This window comes from Syngnathoides biaculeatus, chromosome 10 (genome assembly GCF_019802595.1).
Source record: "Syngnathoides biaculeatus isolate LvHL_M chromosome 10, ASM1980259v1, whole genome shotgun sequence".
In the NCBI taxonomy this organism is placed as follows: Eukaryota; Metazoa; Chordata; class Actinopteri; order Syngnathiformes; family Syngnathidae; genus Syngnathoides; species Syngnathoides biaculeatus.
The window spans coordinates 20,407,807-20,429,516 of NC_084649.1; the positions used below are offsets into that span (position 1 = coordinate 20,407,807).

At 47.3% G+C, this 21,710-nt stretch overlaps 1 protein-coding gene across 1 annotated transcript in view; it reads right to left on the reverse strand.

Annotated features, from left to right (window-relative positions):
• The window catches only part of grip2b (glutamate receptor interacting protein 2b), a 50,282-nt gene that overhangs the window by 15,521 nt on the left and 13,051 nt on the right, over positions 1-21,710 (reverse strand). The window contains exons 2-6 of the mRNA XM_061833496.1: positions 3,915-3,992; positions 2,522-2,657; positions 2,309-2,454; positions 1,612-1,698; positions 83-158 (exon numbers count right to left, since the gene is read on the reverse strand). Coding sequence (XP_061689480.1) covers positions 83-158; positions 1,612-1,698; positions 2,309-2,454; positions 2,522-2,657; positions 3,915-3,992 — 523 coding nt within the window. The remainder of the gene's footprint in view (positions 1-82; positions 159-1,611; positions 1,699-2,308; positions 2,455-2,521; positions 2,658-3,914; positions 3,993-21,710) is intronic.

Genomic DNA, 21,710 nt, shown 5'->3' on the forward strand with positions numbered 1-21,710 from the left:
CCGGAGACGCTCGCGTATATTTTCGCGACGGTCGGCTTGCGCGCACACCGTTCGCGTGTCGCGGGGGCCTTGCGGTTGCTACCTGTCCGCGGGGCCTCCGGGCCGCACGTAGGTGACCACCAGGGGGCGGGACTTGTGCCAGTCTTCGTGGATGCCGCCTGGGAAACCAAAAACAGGAAAAAAAGTCTATTGCGTCCAAACAGAGCTCGTTGCGCCTACGTCACCGAAGTCGTGTCACTGGCCGGAAGTGCTGGTCTAGCAAAGAACTCTTCAATGCTAAGTCGGTTGGAGACGGCACCAAAATACGTCTTATAGCACGAAGCCCAGAGTTTTGTCCCATACCGTTAAACATTTAGAAGGTGATAAGAAACGAAGGTACGTGGAAAAATGAGAGACACTTGGCATCGAGGATCCATATTTAGTGCCAAAGTCGATGAAGAAAGTGGACTTTTGACCCGCTTCCGCTTGTCCCGGAAAACTGGATCTACACGAGGATCTGGTGAGTAAGTTGGCGAGATTTACACGGGAGAGTTTGAAAGCGTATAAAAGTCTGGAAGCGTACAAATACTTTGTTCCTGAATCCGTTCCCAATCAGGAATAAATTCCACATAGTGACAGTTTTGACGGCTCGTAAACGCGCAATCTTTTTTGCCGGAATCCATTGAACTTTTCAGCTCATATTCAGTACAAATACCATCCATCTGTTTTCTTCACCGCTGATCCTCACGAGGGTCACGTGGAGTGCTGGAGCCTATCCCAGCTGGCAACACCCTGAACTGGTCGCCAACCAATCACAGGGCACATTGAGACAAACAGCCGCACTCAAAATCACACCTTGGGGCAATTTAGAGTGCCCAATTAATGTTGCATGTTTTTGGAATGTGGGAGGAAACCGGAGAAACCCACGCAGGCACGGGGAGAACATGTGAACTCCACACAGGTGGATCCGGGATCAAACTCGGGAACTTCAGAACTGTGAGCCCAACGCTTTACCAGCTGATCCACTGTGCCGCCCATACAAATACCAATATTTCAATAAATGACCCCTCGTTTTACACAAACTCGCATTCATTAACTATGATTGAAAAAAAAAATAGGACGGAGTCGTCTCCACGAAACGTACACGGAAGCGATTGCGCCCACACACAAACCTCTACGACAGACAGTTTTTTTTTTTAACACGCATTGTTCTCAAATGAGACAACTTGGCATTATAAATACTTTTTGGAAATTTGAGATTGAGAAGAATAATTCCGACCTGAAGTGAAGTGACGGCAACACAGTCGTGTGTGTATTTTGTTTGGGCACCATCCATCACGTTTAATTGCCGAAATCCATCGATATTTTCTGGTCTTTTCAGCTGGTATTCCATAAAATGATCTCTGAATATCTGTTTTGTCTGTTGTGACAACCAACAGCAAAACAAGTCTCGGGAATTGTGACTATTGTGCTACGGTTCAACGTCCCATACGCACTTTCGAGCAGCTCTGTTCGACCTGCAATATGGCGACGTGAAAACGGTGACGTCACGCGCACGAGCTCTATAGAGGCGCGAAATCTGTGCTAAAACTGCGATCGGCCGGCGTCATTTTAGGTCGCCGGGCGGTTTACCTCTCACCACGAAGCCGAAGCTGCTCCCTTCTTTGTGCAAACAGATGTCGATTGTCTTGGAGATCACTCCGGACGTGCTGTCCGGCGCTGGGAACGTTTTAAAAAGTCAAGTCGAGGAAAAACACATTCATCAAAACAACTAAACAAAAGGAGTGGCGGCAGAATCATTTGCAACCGGGCTGTCGTGGCGTGCGACGCGTTGCTTTTGCTAATGAACGCGCATCAAAGGGAGAAAAGATCAAAGACGTGAAAAATTACATCACCCCCACGTGGGAAAAGCAAAAAAAAAAAAATAATAAAATACATGACTGACAGCTGCCAAAAAGAAATCTGATGCACTCAGGAAAATAAGAGACAGACGGCAATGACACGAAAAAAAAAAAAAAAAAAGAAATCAAATACGTTCGCGAACGTCGGGAAAAATAAGCATCAAAGACAATCCCTGTGAACAAAAGACGTGCCAAAGACATACACAAAATACATTCGAGGATACGTGACGACACAAAAAGGGTGACATACGTGCATGAGACAGCAAATATGTAAACAAAAAAAGACATCAAAGACAAAAAAAAAAGCTAAATGAAGGCACGCACGAAAGACACGAACAAGACAAACATCGAAAACAAGCGCGCGTGATACATCAAAGAGACGGACGGGGGGGGGGGGGGGAATAAACCACCAATCAAAGAGAGCTGACCTGTGGGCGGGAGCTCGTACTCGACCTCCAGCAGGACCCGTTCCCCGACGTTCTTGAGCAGGCTGATGATTTCGTCGTGCCGCAGTTTGGTCAAGTTGATGCCGTTCACCGACTTGATGAAGTCGCCCACGTTCAGCCGATCGCTCCTGCGAGCCCGACAGCCGTCACGCCGACGCCGATGAACCGTCGCGAGGCCCAAACCGGCGTACGTACCGAGCGGCCAGGCCGCCGGGGCGCAGGTTCGAAACCCGCGGCTTGCCGTCCTTGTCGGTCCCCCCTGAGATGGTCAGGCCCAACGTGCTGCCTTCCTTCTTCACCAACTCCACCAGGGTCACACCCCGCAGGGCTTCTAAGCCAAACGCACACAAACACACACGCACGCACGCAAGCACACGCACACACGCACACACACACACACAAGCAAGCACACGCACACACAGGTGAGATGGAGCGTTGCTGTAATAGATTAGCAAGATTAGCTCGATTCCCACGGCGACATTCAGGATCGGTGAGGTGCTTCACACACACACACAAACGCGCACACACGGGCATTCATCTGCAGAAAGTCATGCGCTCACTAATGAGTCACACTGTCATATTTGCATAAAAATGGAGTGAATATGCGGAAAGATGAATGCGTCACATATACACCTGTACACATTGATGCAGATTATAGTGTTCCGCATGTTGCAATGTGACATCATGTGTAATTAATGTGTTATAACATATATTGAAGTGAGTTGTGCTCTGTACGACAGCATATCAAGTTTTCATTAAATTGCATACTGTCATGTAATGTAGAATGTCACAATGTGCATCGTGGTGAGTCCAGAATATCTATTACAGTGTTTGGATGCATTTTATAGTGTGTTACAATGTAACTGGCAATGTGTCATCATGCATTACATAGCCGGTTTTTGATGTCTTGTGTAGTATGCCCCAAAAATATTATAGTGTGTCATTGCGTGTATTATCCAGCACATTAGGTGTAGATAATACAGTGTGTCAGACACATCTATTCTATACAGTAAAATATGGTGGTTCCACATGGCTGGTATACTGCGCTATGTTGTATGTTATATAGTGTGTCTGGATGTGCATAATGTAGTGTTTCAGTCAGATAGTGTGTCATGATGTTTATAAAAAGCGTGTCACATCATGTACAGTACAGACGTATAGATGTTGTACTATGGCGTGATGTCTATTACATAGTGTCATCATGTTTATTATTGATCATACCATATTACTGTATATAGTATGTTGTGACATGCAAGTACATAAATTAATGAGCCATATTTGACTCCGTAGAGTGGCGTTCCATACCTGGTATACTGTTTCGCACGTGCTATGAAATAGGTCATGAGGTAGACACTACAATATAGTGTTTCACATTCTTTTCAGTAGTATTGCAACATGCCTACATAGTGATATATATTCAATATAGTGTTTCATAATGTATATGATGTAGCGTGTCACGATGTATTTAGCGTACCGTGTCATGAGAATCATAGAATAATGTATACGGTATACTTTGCAGGATATTATAAAGTACGTGAGGAAGTACAGTATGTCACATTGGCTTCGGTGCGGTGCCGTTGCTCCATGCCTGCTATGCTGTGTCTCCTCGACGCGGAGTTGAGTTCCGGTCCCGAGACGTCCTTCGTCTTTCCGTACGGTCCATCATCTGCGCACAACAACAAAGTGTCACATGACTGCTTTGACACGCTGTCGTCCCGATGACGGCGCGCGTGCTCGCTTACTCGCTACAATCGCCGCGACGTGAGCGGCGGTCTCCGTGGCCCGCAAAGGCCAAAACGCTTAAATGTATCTTATATGCTCTTTTTTTTTTTTTTTTTTGCACTCTCTCTCTCATTTTAGTCCTCCTCAGCGCCTTCGAAGCGGTTTAGCGTCGTCACGTGAGAGGATTAACGTCGGCGGGAGCGCGGATATCGCAAATTGTCGCTAATGTTCCCGCTTCCGTACATCAAATTCAAACAGAGGACGACATCGTTTAAGTGCACCTGCCGACGAGACCCGACCCGTCCCGGCCTCTCTACGTACTCCCGAGTTCTGCATTATTACACCCACTCATCCCCTTGACATCCTCCATTCGCTTATCCTCCATTGCATCCTCGTGACCTTCCATCCTTCCATCCTCGTTTCCTCACGTCTGGCCCCGTGCAGTCTTCCATTCTTCTTCTTATCTCCTCAAACATCTTCGCACTCTCGTATCCTCTCCTCCATGCACCCCACCCTCATAACGTTGAATCCTCACATCCCGATATGTTTCCTAACCCCTCCCAGCATCCTCACATTGTTACATATTTTATATCTTCAAATCTGACACGTTCTTACGTCCACGTTCAAATCCTCGGGCCCTCCCGTCCCAGCGTCGCACGGGTCTCGAGTCCTCGGGCAATAAACCCTCGGTTTACTCAGCGAGAAAACGACACAATCCATCATCCATTTTATCCACCGCTTATCCTCACAAGGGTAACAGAGGGGGTATCTGGAGCCGATCCCAGCTGTCGACAGGCAGGAGGCGGGGCACACCCGGAAACGGTCGCCAGCCAATCGCAGGGACGACACAATAGCTTCAAGGCAAAATACTTTTAATAGTTTTACGCGGAATCGTCCGAGCGCTCAAAAGACACTTTTCCAGCGCTTTGTCTATCGCACGCACACAAAAGCGCACACCGCGGACGAAACGCAAAGCGGGGTGATTGCGGTCATTACGAGCCCGAAAACGGCCCAATCGACGCGTAATTAGCCGGCGACAAAAAGCCGCAGTGTGGTTAACTCGTGTCAACGCACAAAACCCGCGCGCCAACTCCTGCGAGACGTGCGCTCGCCCACGCAAGCGGGCCACTGGAAGGAACAAGCAGTAATTAAGAAGCTTAATGGCTTTTGTGTTGTGCTTAATTACAGTCTGATGTGTCAGAATGCGGTGGTGGTGGTGGGGGGGGAGGGGGTGGTTGGATCCGGGGGGGGGGGTGCGTCCTCCATACCGATCACATGTTATTTTCGACAATGCGGGCACGGACGAACACGAAGGTGCTTAAAAGCAAACCTCGACGCGGGAAAAGCTTCAAAGAGTCGCCGCAATCTCCAACTGTCGCGAAAAAAAAAAAAGTCAGACAAACGCGAGATGGGCGCGTCGTCCTCAAATTTCGCTTCTCCTTTTAAGCGTAAACGACTTCGCAGCACGCGAACGTCGGCTTCTTGCTTCCAGGGACGCCAACGTGCAAGGATGCGAGGATTTTTGGACGTGAGGGTGTGGGGTTGAGGACGCAGGTAAAGTAGTTGAAAACTTAGCTAGATTGGCGGTTAGGGTGTTGAGAGTTAGCTAGTTAGCAAAGTAGCTGCGTGGCTACATCAGGATTAAGATGCATAGATATAGGTCCCAATCAATAGATTTTTCTATTTTTTATAATCTCCAGTAATCGGGTTTGCGAGATGATTTGAGTTGAAAATGCCCAGGATGCCCTCTTACAAGCTAGTGTACTGCAGATGGTCTTCTCCTCCTGGAATTTGTGACAGCCTGTTTTCTCATTCATACGAGATATGTAAATAGGTTTTGCTCTGATTGGCAGTTGGGGTCGGCCGGGTTGGGCGACCAAGCGTTCATTGCAGCCGCGTGTTTGGATCCTTCGACGTCTAAATTTACCGAGCGTCGGTTTGCTGACTGACGAATAGGGAATGTGATTTCAAAAATTAAAAGAAAAAACATTTTTCTTATCACAAGCCTCACTATTTTTGCCTTTCTTACACCATAAACTATTAAAATTCATTTTATTAAATTATTAAACACCATATACAGATAGTTCCTTGACAATATTTGTTCGGCTTGGCAGCTGAGACTCGCTTATGCATAAAATTAAGCGGGGGGGGGGGTGTAATTGCACTTTGATGGAAGGGAAGCTACTTGGAATGCGTTCTGTTCGGAGCTGACGGACCGGAACTTGTGACACCGACGCAAGTGGGGTGGGACAATAAAATGAGCGTCCTCCTATTTCGCGCACCAGCGAGCCAAGCGTCCGAGGGGCAAACGAGTCAAGCGGGCCGATGGCTGCTTTTCTTTGCACTTTGACGTCCGCGCCGACAAACAAATGCTCGCGCCGCCTCAGCGGAAACCCGTGCGGATCGATGGATGGCGAACCGGCGGCGGAACGAAGCCGCTAACGTGCTAGTTTGACACGGAGACGTGAGGCGAGTCTTTTCGCCTGAAACCCAACGTCAAAATCAGAACAATGCCACATCTAAAGAGGAAAACGCTGTTGATTGATAACCTTGATTGGATTCATCCTCACATCCTTGAACCCAAAAACTTTCCTCCACGGTAGCTTGACACTTATCTAGCTAACCACATTCCTAAGAAGCCAACTTTTCTCCTGTACCTGCCCATTTGAAGCGTCTGCAGAAGATTGAAGTTCACAGAAAGCCGGGACGAAAACCTCTTCCACACAAACCCATCAAAAAATATAAAAAAAAAACAAACAAACAAAAAAAAAAAAAACTGGATATTCAGCTTGAATGCTAATCTTTGACATACTGAAGGCAACAGAAGCAGCGAACATCTGGTACCCGTCGCCCCCTGCGGCCGACAGATGCGTAAACAATATTCGCAACACAAGGCACACGTGTTGAAAACTTCTACCATAACAACTCACATTTAAGTGTTGTAAAAGGAGGAGGATGTGCGTTTTTGCGGTAAAACGAGTCAATGGGGGGGGGGGGTCAATTGCCATCGAGGAGAATAGGAATTAGCCAGTAAACGGAAAATTAGCCAGCTAGCAAGCGAGGGATGTTTGTCAGAAAAATAGGTAGAGATTAGCCACCAAACACGCGGGAAAAGCAAGAAAATGTGGAATTGGCAGGCAGACGCGACATCAGCCAAGAAAAATGTAATTATCTAGCAAGCGGAGAACTAGCCGAAAAAACCATCCGACTTTAACCAGCAAAGGTGAAAAATTGGACAATAGAAATAGCGAATTAGTCCGCAAATGTGAATATCACCAGCGAAGGTGGAAATGGAAGGAATTAAACAATTGCTGACTAAAAAAATGGGAACTTAGCATGCTAGCTAAGAAGCTAATCTGAAATTAGGCCCCAAAAGACAAAATAATAACAACAAAATGAGAATTGGGCAGCAAAATCTGAGTAGAATGGCAAGCAAGTAACGACGTTAGCCAGCAAACTTCACAAATGTCATAAATTAGCATTGAAAGTAGTCTGCCCCCTACAGGCGTGGAGGACTGAAAAATTATGTCTTTCCTGCCAATCTGTCTGCAGCGCCACCTGCAGTGTGCTCGGCGGCACGGCAAAGACTCTGCTCCCGTCCTTCCTTCCTCCCTTCCTTCCTTCCCTCCTTCCTTCCTCGCACTCACCGCCACCGCTGGCCCCGACGTCCCTCCGCAAACCGCAAAACATCACCGCAGACATGACGGACGAGGAGATCAGCTGCCGCCTTCACAGCAACGCAGACACACACTCGCAACGCTTAGTGGTAGAGTGAAAAGGTAGAGCGCAGAGAGAGACAGAGAGAGAGAGAGAGAAAAAGAGAGGGAGAGAGAGAAAGAATTGTGGACTGCTGAGCGCTCGGGGAGCCGAGTGCTGATGATCAAAGATGACTGGCGCTTACGTTACTACCGCTCTAAACCCCGAGAGAGAAAGACAGAGAGAGAGAGAGAGAGGGGGGGGGAGATGTCTGGAGGGAAGGGGGTGAGGATGCAAGGACGTGAGGATTCAAGGAAGCAAGGATGTGACAAGGTGGCAAGAGAGGATGCGAGGATGCAAGGATAAGAGGGACTGAGGAAGCGTGACGGGATGCCGAGAGACCCAGATGTAAGGATGCAAGGATGCGAGGTGCTAGGTTGCGAGGGGGCAAGGGTGCAAGGAAGTAAGGATTTAAGGATGTTAGGAAGCAAAAGAGGCAAGGCTCCAAGTGGAGTACATCTCAGGATGTAAGGGTGAGGGGATGAGAAGTATATAGGATGCAAGAAAACGGGTATGTGAGGAGGCAAGGAGGTGAGGATGCAAGGAAGGAAGGATTCAAGGTTTCAAGGAGGTCCTCTTTTTTAGTCCCTCCCCCCCGCGCTGGCCAAGATCATCTTCCAGCATTTGTGTGCAAGCGCTGACACTTCCATCCATCCATTTGCTTTGCCGCTTATCCTCACAAGGGTCGCGGGGTGCGCCGGAGCCTATCCCAGCTGTCGACAGGCAGGAGGCGGGGTACACCCTGAATTGGTCGCCAGCCAATCGCAGGGCACATCGAGACAAACAGAATATTCACACTCGCAATCACACCGAGGGGCAATTTTATAGCATCTAATTAATGTCGCATGTTTTTGGGATGTGGGACGAAATCGAAGTGCCCACCCGGAGAAAACCCGCACAGGCACGGGGAGAACGCGCAAACTCCACACAGGCGGGGCCGGGATCGAACCCGGGTCCTCAGAACTGTGAGGCCAACGCTTTTACCAGCTGATCCGCCGTGCTGCCACTGTAACTTTGTTACCATTTTAACTCGCGTGTTTTTGTGCGCGCGTGTTGTCAGTAATGAGCCCACTTCATATTTACGCACTCGCTCGCTCTCTCTCCTTTGGTCAGTTGTTTCCAGAGCTCGCTCGCCCCCTCCTCTGCCTGACCTACTTTTCTCTCTCCCCAAAAAATAAATAAATAAAATAAAAAGTTCATTCTGCATCTTTGCATCAGCATCACTCGGTCGGCATCCCGTCTGACTCACACAAACGAGCCCGCAGCTGCTTTTCCCCGCTTCCGCCGTACGCGCCGCAACAGCCGACGAGACGCATGAAAGTAGCCGGGCGACGTACGGCTCGAGCTGGGGGAAAAAAATGCGGATTTAGCCAGCAAAACGTGATCGGTTTGCCGAAAAACAGGACATTTTCCGGTAAACTTGAGGAATTAGCCCGACGATGTGGAACAAGTCAACAAGTTAGCCTGCAATCGTGTGAAATTAGCCGTCAAACTTAAAAATGCGAGCATGTCAGCAAATTGGGGAAATTAGCTAGCAAACGTGTAACATTAGCCACAGAAAATTGGCCCAAAAATGCGGATTTAGCTAGCAAAACATTATCGGTTTGCCGGAAAAAACAGGACATTTTCCGATAAACTTGAAAAATTAGCCCGACAATGTGGAAGAAGCAAACAAGTTAGCCTGGAAATGTATGAAATTAGCTCTCAAACTTAAAAACGTGAGCATGTCAGCAAATTGGGGAAATTAACTAGCACACGTGTAATATTAGTCACAGAAAATTGGCCCAAAAATGCAGATTTAGCCAGCAAAACATCATCGGTTTGCCAGAAACGAACATTTTCCGGTAAACTTGAGAAATTAGCCCGACGATGTGGAAGAAGCCAACCAGTTAGCCTGTAAACGTGTGAAATTAGCCGTCAAACTTAAAAACGTGAGCATGTTAGCAAATTGGGGAAATTAGCTAGCAAACGTGTAACATTAGCCACAGAAAATTGGCCCAAAAATGCAGATTTAGACAGCGAAACATCATCGGTGTGCCGAAAAAAAATATGACGTTTTCCGGTAAACTTGAAAAATTAGCTCGACAATGTGGAAGAAGCCAACAAGTTAGCCCGCAAATGTGTGAAATTACCCGTGAAACTTAAAAACGTGAGCATGTCAGCAAATTGGGGAAATTAGTCAGCAAATGTGTAACATGAGCCATAGAAAATTGGCCCAAAAATGCGGATTTAACCAGCAAAACATCATCGCTTTGCCGGAAAACGGGACATTTTCCGGTAAACTTGAGGAATTAGCCCGATGATGTGGAAGAAGTCAACAAGTTAGCCTGCAATCGGGTGAAATTAGCCGTCAAACTTAAAAACGTGAGCCTGTCAGCAAATTGAGGAAATTAGCTAGAAAACGTGTAACATTAGCCACAGAAAATTGGCCCAAAAATGCAGCTTTAGCTAGCAAAACATTATCGGTTTGCCAGAAAAAAAACAAGACATTTTCCGATAAACTCGAAAAATTAGCCCGACAATGTGGAAGAAGCCAACAAGTTAGCCCGGAAATGTATGAAATTAGCTCTCAAACTTAAAAACGTGAACATGTCAGCAAATTGGGGAAATTAGCTAGCAAACGTGAAACATTAGTCACATAATATTTGCCCAAAAATGCAGATTTAGCCAGCAAAACATCATCTGTTTGCCAGAAAAATGGGACATTTTCCGGTAAACTTGAGAAATTAGCCCGACGATGTGGAAGAAGCCAACAAGTTAGCCTGGAAATGTGTGAAATTAGCCGTCAAACTTAAAAACGTGAGCATGTTAGCAAATTGGGGAAATTAGCCAGCAAATGTGTAACATTAGCCACAGAAAATTAGCCCCAAAAATGTGATCCAATTAGCTAAAAAATATGATCAATTAGCCACGAACTATTAAATGATACAGTACAATCTGCCTTTAACATTAGCTAGCAAACTCGAGAACATGACATTGGCCAGAAAATGCGGAATTAGGCAACGAATGTGTGCAGCTAACTTGCAAATCCTGAAAAATTAACCAGCAAGTAACACACTTAGCAACAAGCAGGAAAAAAAGTAGCTACCAGACGCGTAGTACTAGCCAGCAAACATTTGGAATAGTAAGTCAAACGTGAAATTAGCCAGAAAACATCTGAGCAAGGTAACGGGAGACGGACATTAACAAACAAAATGGAGAAATTAGCAAGTAAGCCTACGCAAAACTCACCGCTGTATTCTTTTTAAATAATTAATACATGATCATATCAATACATTATACACAGTTTGTATGTTTAAATATATATATATATATATTTTTTTTTTTTTTCCTCACTTGCGTTGTGTGCGGCGTGCACGGGGTATGCGCGTGCTAGCTTGCGCGTACGTGCGCGCATTAATGCCCGGAGGGAAGCAGAGGAGGATGGAGAGGGATGAAGAGGAATGAAGCGCTCTTGACAATGACTCATGCCGCCACAATTGCACAAACACACACACACACACGCACACACTCGACGTATAAACACGCGCAAGTGGTGGTCCGAGGTGGCGGCGGCCTTATCTTCCACTTCCTCCTTCTGAAGGATTCGAGTGCAAATGAATCCGCACTCAAAGGATTACGGAACAACTTTGAAGTGGCAAAATGACAGACACGAACCAACCCCCCCCCCCCCCCCCCACGTGTGCGTGATGAAGAGGAAGAAGAAGACGGCGACAGCGACGTGCGCGCAAACGGGCGACGTTCACGCGTACGGGAAATTGGCAAAACAAATGGGAAATTAGCCTGCAACGATTAAAAATTGGGTGGGTTAGGGTGGGGGGGTGAAGGGGGGGGCATGTGAAAGTAGCCAGAAAATATGATACATTAGCTTCTAATGTAATTTCAAAGGAGCCAACATGAGAAACGGGAAAGGAAATATTCAATTAGCCAGGAAGCATGACATTAGCGAAAATCTGACACGGGGCAACAAAAGCGTGACTTTAGCCGGCAAATGTGAAATTTGCCAGCACACACTTGAAAGAAGTCAGATAACAACAGAAATTAGACAAAAATGCATAAGAATCGAGCCTGAAGGTCTTATACGTTAGCCACCAAAAACGCTAAATTAGCCAACAGCTGTTACGCGTGAGAAATTAGCTAGCAACTGTCAGAAATTAGCCAACAAACATGCTAAATTAGCCATTGAAAAGTGGATTAAACGTGGACTTCCTACCCACCAAACATTAAAATTAGCCAAAAAAACATCTCCTGTTATGCCATAAACATTTTACACTAACCAACAAAAACAAGAAATGAACAAGCAAACAAGCTTAAATCGCCATTAAATCGTACGTTACGTGGATTTAGCTAGCAAACCTGAAACTGGAAAATCAGGAATCAAAAACAAAAATAGGAGTGAAATTAACCATAAATAAAATGTGATGTATTAGAAAAGACGGGGATTGAAGGACGATACGAGAGAAATCCAGATCAACTAAACGTGCGCTATAAAATGACGCTGAAAACAAACTCAAGTGATGCCTTTGTTCTGCCCAGCAGCCGTAACGAGCCACCCAAACTTTCCCTACCAGTCATTCATCCACCCGTTAATTTTCTTAGCCACTCATCCTCACAAGGGTCGCGGGCGTGCTGGAGCCTACCCAGCTGTCAACGGGCAGGAGGCGGTGTACACCCTGAACTGGTTGCCAGCCAGCCAATCGCAGGGAACATAGAGACAAACAGTCGCACTCACAATCACACCTTGGGGCAATTTAGAGTGTCCAATTGATGTTGCATGTTTTTGGGATGTAGAAGGAAACCGGAATACCCGGAGGAAACCCACGCAGGCGCGGGCAGAACATGCGAACTCCACACAGGGAGGGCCGGGATTGAACCCGCGTCCTCAGAACTGATAGGCCAACGCTTTCCAGGTGCTCCACCGTGCCGCCCCTAAAGTTGAATTCCGCCCATTTCATTCTTTTCCATCCTGCTCCGGCTCGGCCTCCGTCTCGTCTCCCCCCCCCCCCCTGGTGGCCACCGCCGGTATAAATAGGCCTCCTCCTAGCGCGCTAATTAATCTCTGGCGACAAAATCAAAGGAGGTGCATCTGCATTTCCGGGGGGGGGGGGGGGGCGAAGGCGCCCAACAGCCGGGATGCACGCGGCGAACAGCCAAAGGTCAAAGCGGCGCCACGCGACGCGACCCAGCTAACAAGAAAAATTGGCCACAGATTGAGAAATTAGTCAGCAAATATTGCATTATCTTTAAACAAATGGCAGTGGGCAACAAATATTAAATTGGCCAGCAAACCTGAGAAATGCCAGCAAATATCATTTAAATTTCAATATTTACCGTTAATTAGCAAACACAGGAAATTGGTCACTCTACAATCAAAACGTCAAACTACCCAGCAAACGTGAGAGACAAATGGCAAAATTAAAAAAATATAAATAATAAGTAATCCAAGAAAATGTTAAATAAGACAGCAAATTTGTGACATAGATCAGAAAAAAAATGAGAATCTGGCCAATAAACATCTCACGTAACCAGGAAATATTTGATACTGGCAAACATTTGTGACAATTTAGCCGGAAACGAGAAAAATTAACTGGACAAAATTGCCAAGAATATCAATAATCAGACAACAAATAAATGTGGAATCTGAAAACTTGTGCGATTGTTCCAATTTAAATATAGTAAACATAAAATGGTGTTAAACTTTGTCAAGTGTCAGCGTAGAAGGTCGGCGCTAAAAGCGGAAACGTCGCTCGGCCTCGATACGTCGGCCTTCTGAGCCAGCCACCCATTTTCTTTGCCGCTTATCCTCACAAGAGTCGTGGGAGTGCTGGAGCCTATCTCAGCTCTCATCGGGCAGGAGGCGGGGTACACGCTGAACTGGTCGCCAGCCAATCGCAGGGCACAAACAGCCGCACTCACAATCACACCTCGGGGCAATTTAGTGTCCAATTAATGTTGCATGTTTATGGGATGTGGAAGGAAACCGGAGTACCCGGAGGAAACCCGCGCAGGCACGGGGGAGATCATGCAAACTCCACACAGGCGGGTCCGGGATCGAACCCGGGACCTCGGAACTGCGAGGCAGCCGTTTCACCGTGCCCCACCCGTTTCAATCAGCACCGTGAAATTTGGTCGGTGCGTCCACCAGGGGGAGACCCAAGAAAAGTCTCCGGACGCTTTGCCCCGAAACACACATCAAGTCTGTCATTTTCCTTTAAAGTGAACATTTAAAGTGGCTCCGATTGGCTCACTTGCGCCCCCACCCCCACAAAAAAAAAAAAATGGACCCCAAAAGTTAATTTCCCTGAGCGGGGTGAAATTCAGTCGGCATGTTTATCAAGCGTAGAATCCCAAAAGGGTCTCGAGAGGCCGCGCCAGTAAAGACTCGGGAAGTGTCGCCATTTTGATCGGAAGCCGAATTTTCAGGTCAAATATGAAACGCGCAAACTCGCTCGAGACCACGACTCGATCGGCAATTTTGACGGTCAAGCCGATGATCAATCAAAACCAAAAATGGGGGGGAGGGTAGGGTTGGGGGTGGGGGCTCCGTTCACACGAGTCGTAATCACGAGTAGTCCCGGCGCGCCCCGAAAGGCGGCGCTTCGTCCCCGTTTCCTTCCCTTCGCTCGCCGTCTCCGGGCTTCACTTCAAAGTCGGAGATCCCACATCCATAAATAAAACATCAGAAGGGACCGACGTCAGGCCAAGACTCGCTGACAAACACACAAAAAAAAAAAAAACAACCAAAAAAAAACCCCCCAAAGAGTCGCGATGTCATCGCCGCAAAAAAAATCAAAATTAAATTACTGATTTTTTTAATTTTTATTTCGGTTTTTTTTTTTTTTGCAATTTTCTGAAACCAGAGAATATGTGGGAGGGGGAAAAAAACATAACTGGATTGCACATCATCTTCAACACAATACCTTTCAAAAGAACAATAACATGTGACAGCGCGTCGCCGTGGAAACCCGAGTGGGTAAAAACACCGAAAGGACCGAACAGACGCTCGTGATCAATATTCAACAACAACAACAACAAAAAATAATAATCACTTCCGGGCGAGAACGGATGAATTTTGCGTGATGTTTTCATTCTCGGGGAAAAAACATGCAGATGGATGGAAAAGAAAAAAACATTTTTTGGAAGGAAGGAAAAGTCTGAAAGTTGCATGTTGGGATGAAGTGAAGAGTTTCACCTTTCTGCAGGAGCAGCCGTCTCCTCAAGATGGCCTGAAGGAAAAGCATGATGGCCGCCTCGCCGCTTGCAGACGGGATTCGCCCAATGTGGAGCGCAGGAGGAAGAAGAGGGAAGCTCAACTTCTGGCTGCATCCCCCACTTCCCTCGCTCTCTCTCTCTCTCTCTCTCTCTCTCTCTCTCTCTCCCTCTCTCTCTCCACCGCTCGCCCTTAAATGCTGCCTGCTCAGCTGCGCGATCGAGTTCATTTTATTATTATTTCATCGGCTGCACGGTCAAATTTATTATTCCGGTTTTGTTCTCCATCTCGGTGACGACTTTTCTTTGTCATTGCACCATCTTCCTCTCTTCTGATTATGCACAAAAAGTTGCGGCTGAAAGCCTTCGGGACTTTTGATGCCCCAGTTTTTTTTTTTTTTTTGTGTGTGTGTGTGTGCGTTGTTTTTTTTTTTTTTTTTCTTCTTCCTCTGCACCCGCTAGATCTCACCCCCCACCACCCCACCCCCGCCTGGTGGGGCGCGCATGGGGAGCGGCAGGTGATGAAAGCGCAGCCAAAAGATGAAAGCCGGGACAACGGCGGGTGTCGCGACGTTGACCGGCCTTTGCCAAACGACGAGACCGCGTGGCGCTCGCCGGACCTCAGAACGGAAAGTACAAAAAAAAAAAAAAAGAAAAGAAAACGTCCGGGTCGACAAAAGTTACAACGTGGGGCGAGCGACTGCGGAATCTGGGCTGAGGGCGCAGTGCAGCCACGCTGAGTTCTTTGAAGCCTGTGCTGAAAAACGTAGAGCGGTAGTCATGTTTCTTCAGGGCCACCATCGTCTCTAATCCGTCCATCATGGCCGGCCTCACAACTGTTTCATAAACTTTGCCCTTCATCCTGGCAGAGACTCTTCTGTCACATAGAACACCAGACACCTTCCGCCTCGGACCCGTTTCTTCACTTTCTTACCACACTCACCATTTCTCTGTGTTGTTGACCCCAAGTATTTGAAGCCGTCCACCCTCGCCATCTCTCCTCCCTGGAGCTTCACTCTTCCCCCTCCGCCTCTGTTTTACTATTCTTCATTCCTCTCCTTTCCAGCGCGTGCCTCCATCTTTCTAATTGTTCCTCCACCTGCTCCTTGCTTTCACAATATCATCTGCGAACATCACGGTCCAAGGGGATTCCAGTCTAACCTCATCTTGTCAGCCTAGCTGTCACTACCGCAAACGGGAAGGGGCTCAGCGCGGATCCCTGATGCACTCCCACCTCCACCTTAAATTCTTCTGACACACCTACTGTTCTGCTGCCCTCATACGTGTACTGTACTATTCTAAAATATTTCTCCGCCACACCAGACTTACGCATGCAGTACCACAGTTCCTCTCTTGGTACTCTGTCATAGGCTTTCTCTAGGTCTACAAATACACGGCGTAGCTCCTTCTGACATTTCTCTGTACTTTTCCACGAGCATCCTCAAGGCAAATAATCCATCTGCGGTACTCTTTCTAGGCTTGAAACCAGACTGTTGCTCGCAGATACTTACTTCCGTCCTGAGTCTAGCCTCCGTTACTCTTTCCCGTAACTTCATTGATCATTCTTACATAAGGAGGAAAGAAATCGAAGCTTGCTAGCCTGAGAACACCATCCCAACTGTGAAATAGCGAACTGCCAGCATCATGTAGTCGGGTTGCTTTGCTACAAGGGGGACTAGCGCCCTTCATGTAATCGATCACGGTATGACGAAAGAACATTACGTGGAAATACTGAAGCAACCTCTCAAGGCTTCAGCAAGGAAGTTAAAGTTTAGGCACAAACGCGTCTGAGCCGAAGCGTACTAGCATACTGGCTACCAAAATAACAATGTCGAGGTTTTCGAGTGGCGATCACGAAATCCTGATCTAAATCCTATCGACAATTTATGAGCAGACCTGAAACGGTATGTGCAAGCAAGGAGGCCTACAAACGTGTCTTAGCGGTTCTGTCAGGGAGGAACTGGCCAAAATTCCTGGTTTTGTGGAAGGAGATCCGAAAAGTCTGAAAGGCAATGGTACCAAATTATAACCAAATATATGCTAACTTGGAAGAAAGTACTTAAAAACGGTCCCAGACAGGAAAAGTTGAGTCTGATTTCATGTCGAGAGAATTTGGAAAACAAGGAGATGGAAACAATCTGGTCGCAAAAAAACAGGAGCCACCTCGCGGTCACAAACAATCTTTCACCGTAACGTCAAACGTTGAATATCCAAACGACAAATTGATTCCTTTACACGCAGAAAAAAAAAAAAGTTTCTCTCAACAAAATGTTGAGATGAGATACCAGGAGACATCGATTGAGTTGTTTACCACGTTGTACCCGTGTATAAGTTTCCTGTGATTCCCCCGCAAGGATCACAGGGTATAATTTTAGGCGTCGTGCGACGGGGGACGACGACGAATAAGAATATAATTCGTCTTCCTCCCCCACGCTGTCAAAGCAGGCGGGCGGGTGACACTTTTAAGGCCGTAAAAAGGAAGAAAAAATACAAAAAAAATGTTTGTTTTATTTTCTCCCGTCAAGCGTGGTGGCGGTGCGGGTGACGTGGAGGTGAGAATAAAAGTGCAGTCACCAGGCTTCGTTTCTCGTTCCGCATCTGAAGCCGCCTCTCCCCCCCCCCCCAAAAAAAAAAAAAATAAAATTTAAAAAAAAGTGTCCCAGAAAGATGACTGTTTCCAAGTCGGGAATGGAAATGAAAACAATCAAATAAAAGGTTTTCGCGCGGCTGAGGCGGAAGCTGAAACGCGGCGGTGGTGACGAAAATGCCGGTGTCGGGTGATTTCTCTCATGTTCCGGGTTCTTGGGCGCGTCAAAAAGCCGCAAAAAACGAACACGCGCATTTGATTTTAAACAGCTAAATGGTCAGCTGAAGTAGCTTCAGCAGGGATACCCAGACTTCCCTTTCCCCAGCCACTTCTTCCAGCTCTTCCGAAGGGATCCCGAGGCGTTCCCAAGCCAGCCGAGAGACACAGTCTCTCCGGCGTGTCCTGGTTCGTCCCTGGGTTCTCCTTCTGGTTGGACGTACCTGGAACACCTCACCAGGGAGGCCTCCAGGAGACATCCGGATCAGAAACCCCAGCCGACTCATTTGGCTCCTCTCAATGTGGAACACTGAGCCGCTCCCTGATGACCGAGTTTCTCTCGCTATCTCCAAGGGAAACCCTGGTCACCCTGCGGAAGAAACTCATTTCGGCCCCTTGTATCCAGGATCATGTTCTTTTGGAGACGACCCACAGCTCTTGCCCATAGGTGAGGGTAAGAACGCAGATCGACGGGTAAATCGAGAGCTTAGCTCCTTCTTCATCACAACAGACCGATAAAAAGTCCGCATCGCTTGTCGATCTCGTTTTCCACTCTTCCCTCACTCATGATCAAGACCTCAAGATACTTAAACCCCTCCACCTGGGGCAAGATCTCATCCCCGACCTGGTGAGGTCACGCCACCTTTTTCCGACTGAGGACCACCGTCTCAGATTTGGAGGTGCTGGTTCTCATTCCGGTTGCTTCAAACTCAGCTGCGAACCGCTCCAGTGAGCGTTGGAGATCGAGGCTTGATGAAGCTAACAGAACCACGTCGTCTCCAAAACCCAGAGATGCAATCTCGAGGCCACCAAACCAGACACCCTCTGCGCCTAGAAATTCTGTCCATAAAAGTTCTGAACAAAATCGGTGACAAAGGGACAGCCTTGGCGGAGTCCAACTCACACCGAATGAGTCCGACTTATTGCCGGCAGTGCGGACCAAACTCCGACAAGGGTCGTACGGGGACCGAACAGCTCGTATAAGGAGGTTCGGTACCCTGTACTCCCGAAGAACCCTCCACGGGACTCCCCGAGGGACACGGTCGAACCCCTTGTCCAAGTCCACAAAACACATGCAGGCTGGTTTGGCGAACTCCAGTGCACCCCTCGAGGATCCTGCCCAGGGTGTAGAGCTGGTCCACTGTGCTGAGGCCACCTAACCGGACCCCCTCCATGCCTCAGCTGCGCCGAGAGAATCTGTTCATAAAAGTTATGAACAAAATCGATGACATCTGACATCAATCACATAGTCGTGCAACGGCCAGTATCAGGGGGTTCGGTAGAACATATTCCCAAAGCACCCCCCCCCCCCAAAAAAAAGGTAGGAAAAATGCCCTGAAGTTGATGGAAAAATTCCCACAATCTGGTGAAAAATCCAACCATCTGTTATCCAAGCCAAGGAGAGCCAGAGCCTATCCTAGCTAGCTTCAGGCAAAAGGCAGACTACACCCTGAACTGGTCGCCGGTCAGTCACAGGGCAGATATCAACACCATCACAGAGCGGGAATGGATCCCAGACTGCCCGCACCAAAGCCAGGCGTGTGTACCGCTACACCATCGATGAAAAATGAATGAAATCTCAACCAAAGTCTGCCCACTAAAGCGCTAAACTGCTACGTTAGCATCCAGCTCGCCTCATTTATTACGAGCGTTTTATTGTTCTATAAGCACAAAAAAAAAACGTTAGCAAACGCTGAATCGTTGGCGCGTCGTTAGCGGGCCGCTTCCATAATTCACCGCGACATCCTGCAACGCTAGCACACCATTAGCATCGGCTAGCCTGCAAAATTCATCTGGCTGTCACACACACACACACACACACACGCGCGCGCACACACAACGGAGTTAATGAAGCAGGCTCATTATTTTCAAGCAAAAAAATAAAAAGAAGGAAAATGGTCCAGAAATATTTTGGAGGCGGAAAAAAAAAATGCATTGAATATTCAACGCATGCAGTGGAATTCATTTAAAGAGACAGGCTACACCGTCCTCATCAGGGTTTTGCCGCTTTCGACGCGGATGCCTGAATGAGGTCGCGCCCGTTAGCGACGGCGCTTTTTGCCGAAAAACGGCAAACGCGACCACGTAGGCCGATCGTCTCCCTTTGATGTGGTTTTCGGGCTCCACGCGCACAAAAGACGGCGCCGCCGCCGACGTCGTCGTCGCCGGGTATAGCACGAGCCCCCAAAATCCCACCGCGTGTCTTTAACGCCGGTTTCGAGGATTCCCGCGCGACGCTCGTAATTTCACAATTTGCATAATTATTCTGGAGAGAGCGCTTTAATCACACAAATGTCATAATCGTGATTGTAATAATATTAGTAGTATTACCAGTCACCAGGGTTTTTTTTTTTTTCTTCTGTTCTCAATAATTAAAAAAAAGTGATCATCTCTAATGAGAAAAAAAAAATCCATCCATCCATTTTCTTTTGTCGCTTATCCTCACGAGGGTCGCGGGGAGTGCTGGAGCATATGCCAGCTCTCAACGGGCAGGAGGCAGCTTGGGTACACCCTGAACTGGTCGCCAGCCAAGCGCAGGGCACATCGAGACAAACAGTCACACTCACAATCACACCTAGGGGCAATTTAGAGTGTCCAATTAATGTTGCATTTTTGGGGGGATGTTGGAGGAAAATGGAGTGGCCGCAGAAAACCCACGTAGGCATGTGGAGAACATGCAAACCCCACACAGGCAGGGCCGGGATCGAACCCGGGACCTCAGAACTCTGAGGCCAACACTTTACCAGCTGACCCACTGTGCTGCCTGACATTAAAAAATGATTAATTAAAAAAAATAATAATAAAATTAATCTTGAAGTGGTGGCATGATGGCTCAGCCGGTAAAAGCGTTGGCCTCACAGTTCTGAGGTCCCGGGTTCGATCCCGGACCCGCCTGTGTGGTGTGTGCATGTTCTCCCCGTGCCTGTGTGGGTTTTCTCCGGGCACACCGGTTTCCTCCCACATGCCCAAAACAAAAACACAAAACAATAAATTAATAATAAATAAATGATGAATCAATCAAATAAATGAATGGCTAAAAGATTGTGTGACATGTGAACATGTAATATCAAAAATTAGTCACTATTGGTAAAATTAATCTTTAAAAAAAAAAAGGAAGAAAGAACGTTTTGTAAAACTAAGAATATTTTGCACTCCTGCGACTATTTTTGTGTCACGCGTCAGTTTTATCGTATGGCGGGTGACAACTAAACGGCTGACGCGAGCGCGCTTGCGCCTTGCCGCCGCCGCCGCCGTCTTCTCGCTCTTCCTTCATTTGTGTGTTTTTTGTCATCATTCATTATGAAAATGCGCCTCGCTCACCTTCCGCCCCTAACGAGCGGCCGCGTTCCCAATGTGTCACAAATCTGCCTTGACGGGATAAAACATTCATCAAACGCGCGCGCACGCGCGGACGCATCTGATGAAAAGAAACATTAACTTCCTCTCCGGAAATCAGACTTTTCTTTTCTTTCTTTTTTTTTTTTTTAACCGGAGCAAACTGGCTGCTGACAGAGCGAGCAGACGAAAACGTCGAAGGTGAAGCAGCACGACGAGGTCAATGCCACCAGATGGCAGCAAAGCAGATCATTTTTCTATTAGACAAGGTCAGGGCCTGACAAATTGAAGCTCCTCCCCTCACATTAATGTTTCTTGGCAAAGAAAGATTTCTTTTTAGTCGTGCAAAAACTGCACATAGCTGAGTTCTTCAGCTCATAACTCGTGGGGGAATAAGGTAAAAAATAAATATCATAATAATACAGTTGAACTAAAATGATTCATTTGTATGGCTTTTTGCGAGTTTCATCGTAATTATAATGCGTGTCAATTATTTACACATTCATTTGTGGTCGGAGTCGGTCCGTCTAAATAATTACCACTCGTTTAATAAATCAA